This window comes from Cucurbita moschata, unplaced genomic scaffold (assembly GCF_002738365.1).
Source record: "Cucurbita moschata cultivar Rifu unplaced genomic scaffold, Cmos_1.0 Cmo_Scf00015, whole genome shotgun sequence".
NCBI classification, from domain to species: Eukaryota; Viridiplantae; Streptophyta; class Magnoliopsida; order Cucurbitales; family Cucurbitaceae; genus Cucurbita; species Cucurbita moschata.
Window position 1 is genome coordinate 1,224,765 of NW_019268531.1, and position 10,094 is coordinate 1,234,858.

The 10,094-nt window shown below is 38.0% G+C and overlaps 3 protein-coding genes across 3 annotated transcripts in view; 2 read left to right on the forward strand and 1 right to left on the reverse strand.

The window, feature by feature from the left end:
• The window catches only part of LOC111453886 (rhamnogalacturonate lyase-like), a 4,583-nt gene extending 3,030 nt beyond the window's left edge, over positions 1-1,553 (forward strand). The window contains exons 9-11 of the mRNA XM_023095173.1: positions 295-401; positions 503-593; positions 672-1,553. Of these exons, the coding sequence (XP_022950941.1) occupies positions 295-401; positions 503-593; positions 672-1,466 (993 nt within the window). The 3' untranslated portion in view covers positions 1,467-1,553. The remainder of the gene's footprint in view (positions 1-294; positions 402-502; positions 594-671) is intronic.
• Positions 1,554-1,629: 76 nt separating this feature from the next.
• LOC111453887 (probable mannitol dehydrogenase) lies at positions 1,630-3,546 on the reverse strand. Its single transcript, XM_023095175.1, has 5 exons — positions 3,321-3,546; positions 2,859-2,972; positions 2,244-2,757; positions 2,004-2,157; positions 1,630-1,928 (listed from the first exon to the last, which is right to left on the reverse strand). The coding sequence occupies exons 1-5, from the start codon at positions 3,416-3,418 to the stop codon at positions 1,723-1,725; spliced, it is 1,086 nt and encodes a 361-aa protein (XP_022950943.1). The 5' UTR covers positions 3,419-3,546; the 3' UTR covers positions 1,630-1,722.
• A 3,471-nt stretch (positions 3,547-7,017) lies between these two features.
• Positions 7,018-8,314, forward strand: LOC111453645 (dof zinc finger protein DOF5.7-like). Its single transcript, XM_023094824.1, has one exon. It carries the CDS (start codon positions 7,243-7,245, stop codon positions 8,188-8,190), a length of 948 nt encoding a protein of 315 aa, XP_022950592.1. The 5' UTR covers positions 7,018-7,242; the 3' UTR covers positions 8,191-8,314.
• The last annotated feature ends 1,780 nt before the right edge of the window (positions 8,315-10,094 follow it).

The following is a 10,094-nucleotide window of genomic DNA, read 5'->3' on the forward strand; positions in this document are numbered from 1 at the left end:
AAAAAAAAAAAAAAAAAAAAAAAAAAAAAAAAAAAAAAAAAAAAAAAAAAAAAAGATGTTCGTGAGTACGCATTACGCGGGTAAAGAAGTTTCCATGAGATTTGGAGTGGGAGAGGCATGGAAGAAGGTATTCGGACCGGTCTTCATTTATCTAAACTCGGATCCGGTCGGTTCTGGACCCGGTTCACTTTGGGAAGATGCTAAAAACCAGGTTTTTTTTTTTAATTTTTATGATCAGACCTTTATTTATAGGAAAAAAGGGGAAACTGAAAAATGGGTATAATTTAAAATCAGATGAGGATAGAGACAAGTAAGTGGCCATACAGCTTTGTTGGATCCACAGATTTTCCATCCTCAAACCAAAGAGGAACCGTAAGCGGTCGGTTATTAGTCCGAGATAGGTTCGTCTTTCTCCCCTTTACTTCCTTACGTTGTATTTTTCATGTCTCTGTCCTTTTAAGGTTCAACAATAAAATCCTGTCGACGTCATTTTTATTGGCAGACATGCTAAGAAGTGGTTGATGTGGGGCGATTCTGCGTATGTTGGCCTTGCAGCTCCCGGGGAATTGGGGTCTTGGCAAACAGAAAGCAAGGTCACATATAAATGGATAAATTATTGTATTTTCCATTAGATGGAAGTAATTGACCATTGTCTTCATTTTCATTGACAGGGATATCAGTTTTGGACACGGGCAGATGGGCAAGGATATTTCTCAATTAACAACATTAGGCCTGGAAACTACAATCTATACGCGTGGGTACCTGGTGTCATCGGTGATTACAAGTACGCCAATGACATCACTGTCACGTTGGGGAGTACCACCCGCCTCGGCTTACTCATATACGACCCTCCAAGACAAGGCCCAACTCTGTGGGAGATTGGCGTCCCAGACCGGACAGCCGCCGAGTTCTATATACCGGATCCCCAGCCCACCCTCATGAATCGCTTTTACAACAATTCTGATATCCATACCCCAGATAAGTTTCGACAGTACGGTCTTTGGGAGCGCTACGCCGAATTGTTTCCCCATCAAGATCTAGTCTACAACGTCGCCACCGATGACTACCGCCGACATTGGTTCTTCGCCCATGTCACCAGAGCCACCCGTTTCGGTACCTACCAAGCAACCACGTGGCAGATTGTGTTTCGTCTTCAAGGGCCCAAACAGAGCGGGAACTATATGCTTCGGTTGGCCTTGGCTTCCACTACCGAGGCGGTGGTCGAAATCCGGTTCAACAACCCGTTGGCCAGAGGGGCTCATTTCTCGACCGGGTATTGGGCCTCAGGAAGGGATAACGCCATTGCTAGACATGGGATTCATGGGCTTTATTGGTTATTCAACTTCAAGGTTCCAAGTGGATATTTGGTCGAGGATGAAAACATTATCTATCTTACACAGAGACGACATATGGGACCCTTTCAAGGAGTGATGTACGATTACATACGGTTCGAAGGCGTACAATAAAAAAAGCAAATACTTACACAATTAGGTACTAATCTTGTAATTTGGGCTAGTTTTGATTTAGTTAACAGATTTTTTTATTACTAGGCATTCATTTAATTAATGATTATTAAAGAGCCAGTCTCTCTGTTTTATCTTGTTGATTAAATATATTAATATAACCCAATTACGAAAACATGATTTATTAGACGAGAACATCAACTAATGCTCTGTCAATACATCCATATTAGAAGGGCGATAAATTCTCAGATAGGTCATTTTAAGTGCTAGGCTTCATTGTGTTGCCAATGTCGATGACGAATCGATATTTGACATCCTGTTTTATCATACGCTCCATGGCAGTGTTGACATCGGCGATCGGAATCACCTCAACATCCGCAGTTATGTTGTGTTTGGCCGCAAAATCAATCATCTCTTGCGTTTCCTTAATCCCTCCAATGCAACTACCCGACAATGTTTTCCTACCTGCATATTGTAAGAGAAAAGGGTTTAGCTATTATGGAAAGGATTTCAGGGTTTAGCTAATAATAGGTTACATACCCCCAATAAGAGCGAAGGCTGGGACCTCGAGAGGCTTCTCTGGTGCACCGACCAGAACAAACTTTCCATGTGTTTTCACAAGAGAAAGCAGAGGAAGCAGGGGATGTGAGGCAGAGACTGTGTCTATGATACCATCCAACGTCCCCTTAGCAGCCTACGCCAATAAACATGATATCAAAACACAACAAAAGTAGCCATACAAATTCAAATCATTTTTTATGAGATCCTTTCAATTCTCACCTGCATCTGCTCTTGATCACGGCTGACCAAGAATGAATCAGCCCCAAGACGTTCAATAGCCTCCTGCTTCTTGTTAGGCGAGGTGCTAATCACCGTGACCTTAGCGCCAAGCGCCTTGGCAAATTTGACAGCTACATGGCCAAGCCCTCCGAGGCCAACCACGCCGATTGTTATTCCAGGCTTGTCAAGTCCATAGTATCGCAAGGGGCTGTAAACCGTGATACCAGCGCAAAGCAGCGGAGCCCCGGCGTGCAGAGGGATGCTGTCAGGAATGCGAACGATGAAGTGCTCGTTGGCGACCATACAGTCGGAGTAGCCACCGTAGGTTATGGTGCCATCGGAGTCCTTGGCGGAGTAGGTGAGAATCATTTTTGGGCAATAGTTCTCAAGGTCGTTGGAACAGCTATCACAGGAGCGGCAGGATCCGACCATACATCCTACGCCCACTCTGTCTCCAACCTTGAAATTCTTTACTTTGCTTCCAACCTCTGTTACCTCACCCGCGATTTCATGCCTGCAAATCCAAACCAATAACCACCACACATGAAACTTAGAACATCATTATCTATCTTATAAAAGGGACTGATTCAAATCTGTAGACCGAAAAGGACGTACCCAGGAACAATAGGGTAAATGGTATTGCCCCACTCGTTTTTCAACATGTGAAGATCAGAATGGCATATCCCACAGTAAAGAACTTTAAAAGCTACATCACTGTCCCCTGTTTCTCTGCAACCACATTTCCTCGGTTCAACTTCAACCACACAAGATATATATCTATATTCATAGTCCATTTAACATTCTTAAAAAGAAGATGTAGATTTGAATCCCTGGAATACGCTAAATAAAACAAAAACAAGAACACCAACCCACATTCGTGGAATCAAAATAAACATAACCAGGGATTAGGCATTAAAAAAATGGCAAGGCAGTATGAGTAGCAGTACAATAAAGGGACATGCAGACGCTTCTAACAAATACACTTCATTAACCGTCTTAAGAACACAAGAAATCAGATCTTTCATTTTCTTGACATTAATGGGGGAAAAGAAAGAAATAGGAAGAAGAAAGACAAACCTTCGGGAGAAATTAAATGGAGAAAGAACGCCGGAGGCATCTCTGGCAGCCCATCCAAAAGCCTTCTTAGGGTGCTCTTCGGCCGGTGATTTCGCCATCGTGATCTCTCCTTCGACACGGCAACAGAAACAAGATCTCGAATACGAAAATGTGGAAGATCCTTCAGCAATGGAGGAGTGCTTGGTCGCAGTTGCAGATTTGAAGCCCAATGAATGCTTTCGCTACGATACATGCCGGCTTTATAATGAATGGCCTTTTGCGTTTTTTAAATAAATAAAAAAATAATAATAAATTTCTATTAAAAGAAAAAATGCACCTTTGGGCTGGGCTAGTGCCGGTCGGATCGAGCTGACATAATGGGTGAGCTCAGCTGATACCGTTGGTTTGATTTAGACATTTACTTCTCTTCCACCACACATAATTTTTTGGACCCAGCTTCGTGGTTCGTGAAAGTAGTTCGAATTTATTGGAAACTCAAATTTATCCTAAATATAAATTTTATTTTATTTTATAATTAATAGTTTTTGTTTATTTATAATTTTCAAAATATATAAAATTTTGAATAAATAAATTAAAAAGTTTGAGTTGGTTTGATTCATTCATCATCATATTTGTATTTTGTATTTAAAATTTTAGTATTGGAATAATTAGGGTTGTTTTAAAAAAAGTGTCTCCTAATTCCTGTCCTTTTGAGTTTTGTTTTTTATGAGATTCTACTAACAACTTACCTTTAAATACAAGGGTATAATTATAAATTCTCTAAAGTTTAGGGGTAGAATTGCAATATTTTGAATCTTTTTCATGTTATAATAAAAAGCATTAAATAATGGAGGAAGGGTGGAAACAACTTTTAATTTGATATTTTAATTTGATATTCATCTATTTGGTTTATTGATTAGATGGATGGATACAATTTATACACTAATTTACAGGTTCAGTGCGTATTTAATAAATTTAGTTATAATTTAATTAACTAAAATGTACGTGAATATTAATTTGTAAATATTAATTTTATTTTGACTTGTAAATCCTCACTTTTTGAATTGAATAAAATAACATTATGATATGAGTATTTAGAATAAGATTTTAAAACATATAATATGATATAAATACAACCGTTTGAATTATACATTTTTTTTTTCAACTGCTAAATTAGGCAAATAAAATGTTCACTGAGATAGAGAATTTACAGAGAAAAATGTGGTGTGCAGTCCTTGAATTGGAAACTTAGCTGTTTGACATTAATAAAGCTCCATAAACGAATTACCAACTTAAAATTGGTGCAACTTACCAACCCCGCAAGCCCCATATAAATTAATTTAATTTGTTATAACATTAATGTGTTTTATTTTAATATTGGACGTTAAAATAATTATTTTTTTATTCGCTTTTGACTCTACAATTTCAACCAATATTTAGAATTTATTTACGATGGTAGGTAATATTTTAATAGTTAACGTATTTTCGAATAAAAACAATAAATAAAATTAAGCATACTTAAACTTGTAAACATTGAAGTTGTATAATTAAATCTAGACTAATAATTGTATAACATAAAACAACAAACATTTAAATTATAGAATTTTGTTTTAAAATGAAGAGTGAACATCTATTTTTTAAAAAAATTTGAAAGATAAAAAAAAGATTGAATTTTATTTCAAAATCTGAAATAATAAAAATCCAACCAAAAAGGCAAAATTTCCATTAATTTCTTATTAGTACTAGGAAAAGTTGAAAAACAGTGTGTGTACGAGTACGAGGGAACCGACAGTTTTGGTATGATCTGGCACAGTTGACGGTGTGCGAGTCAACCAAAAAATCACGCCGAAACCCGCATTTCACATGCTAAAATGTCCTACACGTCACTCCCCAGTATGAACGCTTAAGTTGAAATAATGTCCGCAGAAAACTAGAAAGAGTAGAAGAATCCAGAATGCCAACACATTCCACATGCTTCCCATTCAAAATATGGCATATTCGAAGCGCATTCGCAAATCAAAGTCATTACAAAATTCGTATTTGCTATCTGGGCCCAATAAAAATACCCAAGAATCCTCTTGGGTCTCTGGATGGGCTAGCATAAACAAAGGGTTGGCTGTGAACAACACACCCTGTGCCATAAAATTCCGCAATAAAAGCATGTGATGAGGAGCTTCTGCGTGTTGGATGAATGTGAGAAGCTGCTGGTCCTAAGCTTTGTCGCTGCCATAATTGGGTTAATGCCTTAAAGCTAGAAATCTAGAAAATTTAGGACATAAAAAACAAAGAACTATGGTCGAAATTGATTTTAAATGATCTGAATAGGTTTTGAATTGATTACGAACCTTACCCAAATGATATTTTTCTCATAATCCGTATGTCAAAGTGTTAGCCAGATTGAAACAAAATGGGATAGGAGGAGGAGACGAAGAAGAGCACCGTGGCAGAGAGGGTTGGGTTTATTGGCAATTGCAGATGCAGAGTCAGAGCACGCCTAGCCGTACTACTCTTGGAAGGCGACCATACCGAGAGCAAAACACACAAAGTTTACCCATTGGATAAAGCTAAGCAATGAAGAGTGCGCGAGTGTGTGAATCCCATGTCTCACATTGCAGGCTGATGGCGATCGATCATCTTCATTCCAACCCCTCTTCTTTCTGTATCCATCTAAATTCATACAATTATTAACATCAAAATAATGTCTCCTACCACCATTCCACAAGTGGATGTTACATAAAATTATAAATAGAAACCTGATATAGCACAGACCAAATATAATAATTTGTTTCTGTTAAACTTTATGTAGATTCCTTATTAAACCTTCAAAATCACAAATCTAGTCTATAAATTATGGTATTTTTAGTAGTGTTAAGATTGTGAGATCTCACGTGAGCTGATGGCTATAAGTAATTGGCCAAAATGCAATATCTGGTAACGGTGGACATGAACTTGAAACAGTATATTTACAGAATTTTTTAAAAAAAACAAACGAAGAACACAGCCCTTCTAATAATTAATCTAGAATGGAAGAGTGGGACCAAAATGAATGGGCGGGTTAAAAAACTGTTGTCAAAGGTAAGGCGCGCGTGTAAAGTTGGTCCAAGATGGATGGATAGAAAGGGGGAGAGAGAGGGGTGTGGGGGGACACATATATTGGGTTGAAAAGGGACTGTACAAGAGAAGGGAAATAGACAAAGATGCTTGGAGTGGCAGAACTTGACACCACCTCGTCTCTGCTCCCCTTAATTTCTTCTTCTGCCGCTACTGGGCTTACCCAAAACACCCACCACACCACCTTTGCTTCATAACTCTCCCCCATTTTCTTTATAATATCAGTTTTCCACTACTCTTAACGTATTATATATTCATACACTGCATGATTATAAATAACACTTTTATCTATACCATTTTCTAATCTGGGATGAACAGAGTCCAAGATTTAATATGGTATTTCAAAATTTGAAAAATTAAATGAATTTATAAACTTGTTGTGTAATGTAATTTGAAACGCACAATCCAAGAACCATTCTAGGAAGCAAGGTTCACCAGATGTATTTGATTATTCAATGAATCTCAAGAGAAGATGATCAATTGGTTGAATTTTTTTTTTTTTGGATGGGATTAATATGTATATTCCGTTCAGAATTCAGATCTGAGAAATATAAAAAGAGAACCCAACTTTCACCCATTTAATTTAAAAAATCACAGACGGGTTCCTCTTTGATGAAAATCACAGGCAGCCATCAGCCTTCTTTTTCTCTTCCCTCTCTTGTTTCCCATGCATGACTCCCGCCCCATTTATTTCCCTTTGCCATCTTCACTACGAAACTCAACAACCCCGACCGCACCCCTCCAACTATTTCCTGCCCCTTCTTCTTCTTCTTCCCTCCATTTTTGTCTCCCAAAAAGCTCTGTCTCCAATTGATAATCAAGAATTCGATAGATGTTGCCGGAAAAAGCAGAGGTCGGGGGTTGCCGGTCGAAGAATGATCAGACAAAGCTGACATCAGATCATCAGCAGGCACTCAAATGTCCTCGTTGCGATTCGCCCAATACCAAATTCTGTTACTACAACAACTATAGCCTAACTCAGCCTAGGCATTTCTGCAAGACCTGCCGCAGATACTGGACTAAGGGTGGGGCGTTGCGCAACGTTCCTGTCGGCGGCGGCTGTCGGAGAAACAAGAAGGTCAAAACATCATCGTCGTTTAGGCTTCAGACGTCCAAGGACGACTCCGGTTCGTCCAACCCGGAAATTGGCCGGTTGGGTTTCTTCGTCAACGGGTTTGCATCGAGTCAGCTAGGTGGAAATCAAAACTCGGGGTTCTCCCCTGTTCCGTCGACTGGTCTGTATGATCAGTTTGGAGGTTTTTCTCTCGACCAATCGAGGAGCCCAAATTCCATGAATCCTTCGACCGGATTCATTAATTCCCTGAATTTGGACACGAGTCTCGCGTCTTCCATCGAATCTTTGAGCTCCATGAATCAAGACCTCCACTGGAAGCTGCAGCAACAGAGGCTGGCTATGCTATTGGGCGGACACAACAGTACCGCCACTGATAAAAACAGAGGAGTTTCCTCTCCAATCCCACTTGAAGATCACGCCCAAGAACTGAACCCAGGCTCGTTTCGGAATCTCGAGATCTCCAAACCAGATGCTTTCAATTCTTCCGATTTCAACAATGCACGAAAAGAAACAGTGGTCGGAGCCGGAGGAGATTCTGCGGCGGCCGATGAGTGGTTCTTTGGGGATTCTTATGCACCCTCCTCAATGATGGCAGGCACGGCGGGTGCAGCGGCAGCGGGATATAACTCCGGTGACAGCGCTGCGGCTGGGTGCGATGGTGTTCGAGAGTGGCACGATTTGCATCAGTACACCCATTTACCGTAGACCTGAAGGTAACCCCCCACGTAAACAAATCAAGAGATTAATGTTGTGATAAAATCAAATGTGGATATTAAAGTGATGAATGTATTGAGATGAATTTTCTGGCGATTGTTTGTTAGAAAATACAAAGAAATGGTGTTTAAATTATTTAATAAATTTCGAGTGTTTAAATTAATTAAATCCATGAAGAAACCTTCGATAAATTCTCAACTTGCACGTCTCTATGGTACATGAAGCATGTTCATGTTGTGTATAAAATAAATTAATACACAATGTAAAAATGAATAGTACCACCGAATTTGCAGTTCAGCCCTTTTCAAATGGACGGTGGAGATTATATCCATCGATGAAAGATGTTGCTGTCAGTCCACGCTGTCGTGACGAGAAATGGGACGTGTCCGCGTCGTGGCGTTGCCGTTTGTAACGTTTCTTCTTGAACTTGTTGTTGCATGCATGCATTGCATCGCATTGCAGTGAGCTGCGTTGATACTTTCCAGCGCGCGTTATCTTCTCCTTTTCGACACCCCCCCCTCTTCCTTTTTTTTCGTTGACTTCAGGATTAATCGATACCATTCATTTATTTATTTCTAGTATTAAAAGCCTGTTAATACCTGTTTTAGGAATACAATAAGATAATAATATCTAAGCATATATGAGATTAAATTTTGGTAAATTCAACTTGTTATATAAATAGTATGTAATATAAGTAATGTATTTACGTTGTTTATATACTCGATATAAAACATATCGTACTAATAATGTGCGTATATCATTGTGTGCTCAATATAGAGTATATCAATGATACGTATACTAATGATGTTTCAATAATAATCCAAGTATATCAGTGGTGTATGATGAATATAGTAGTTTGTTTCAATAGGCGTTAGTAATATATCACACGGTCATCAAAATGCAATTTCAAGTATAAAATATTAGTGCATTAATAATATATCAACATTTATCTAAAATTTGTTTCAAGCATAACACCGTGTAGCAATATCACAACAATAATATTTATGTCATTGAAATACATGATATAGAGTATATTATTGATGCATCATAATGAAACATATTATACCAGCAATGTATTAGTATGTTACATCAATAATGTATCGAGAATATTTTGTAAATTTAGTTTTGACTTTTCATCTTTATCGCTTAAGTTAATCTAGGTCATTATTTTATGTTTGGATGGATAAAATTGAACCATTTAAGCCGGAATTGCACCATTTCATTTTTCTTTTGTTTTTGAATTTTAAAAAGTACTAAATTTTAGATTTAGATGGAAGCATTCGGAAAAAGAAAAATATAAATAAAAGATTTTGTCATGCACTACATATAATTTTTTTTTAGATCAAGGATACTAAAACAATATTAATTAGAAGGTGATACTAATTTTTTATATTTACCGCTAACAATGAATATTTAAAAAAAAGTTAAAAAAAGAGTATTAATTAAAATTTTTAAAAATTAAAATAGTTTTGAGACAAATTATTGTAAGGAAAAAGAGAAAAAAAAAAACTCTCTTGCCCGGATAGCGATTGACTAAAAAAACCCACACAGAAGAAGGCCGTAGGATCTAAAGTATCCAATCGTCCACTTTCAACAGAGCGCGTGAAAGACACTGGTCAATCATCAAGCTCCACAATGGTTGATTTCGATTTGTTTATCACACGCGACCTAATCAATCGCGTGGAACTGGTTCCCGTCCCTGAACTCCGGTGCAAGGGCGTCCAAGCTTGTTAAAAGAAAAAGAAAAAAAAAAAAAGAAAAAAAAAAAAAAAAAAAACGGGAAGGTTAAGAGCCTTGCACCCTCAATTGAGGTAGACAAGCTTATTAAAGGTAATTAACAAATTAATATTAAACCTGCCACATAAAATTGTTCCTTCTATTATTACATCATGAGT

Coding starts and splice junctions, on each gene's coding strand:
- LOC111453887 (XM_023095175.1), bottom strand. CDS start 3,418: ATGGCGAAATCACCGGCCGAAGAGCACCCTAAGAAGGCTTTTGGATGG. Junction 2,758..2,858: donor ATTTACCCTATTGTTCCTGG/GTACGTCCTTTT, acceptor TTGGATTTGCAG/GCATGAAATCGCGGGTGAGG. Junction 1,929..2,003: donor AGCCTTCGCTCTTATTGGGG/GTATGTAACCTA, acceptor TACAATATGCAG/GTAGGAAAACATTGTCGGGT.
- LOC111453645 (XM_023094824.1), top strand. CDS start 7,243: ATGTTGCCGGAAAAAGCAGAGGTCGGGGGTTGCCGGTCGAAGAATGAT.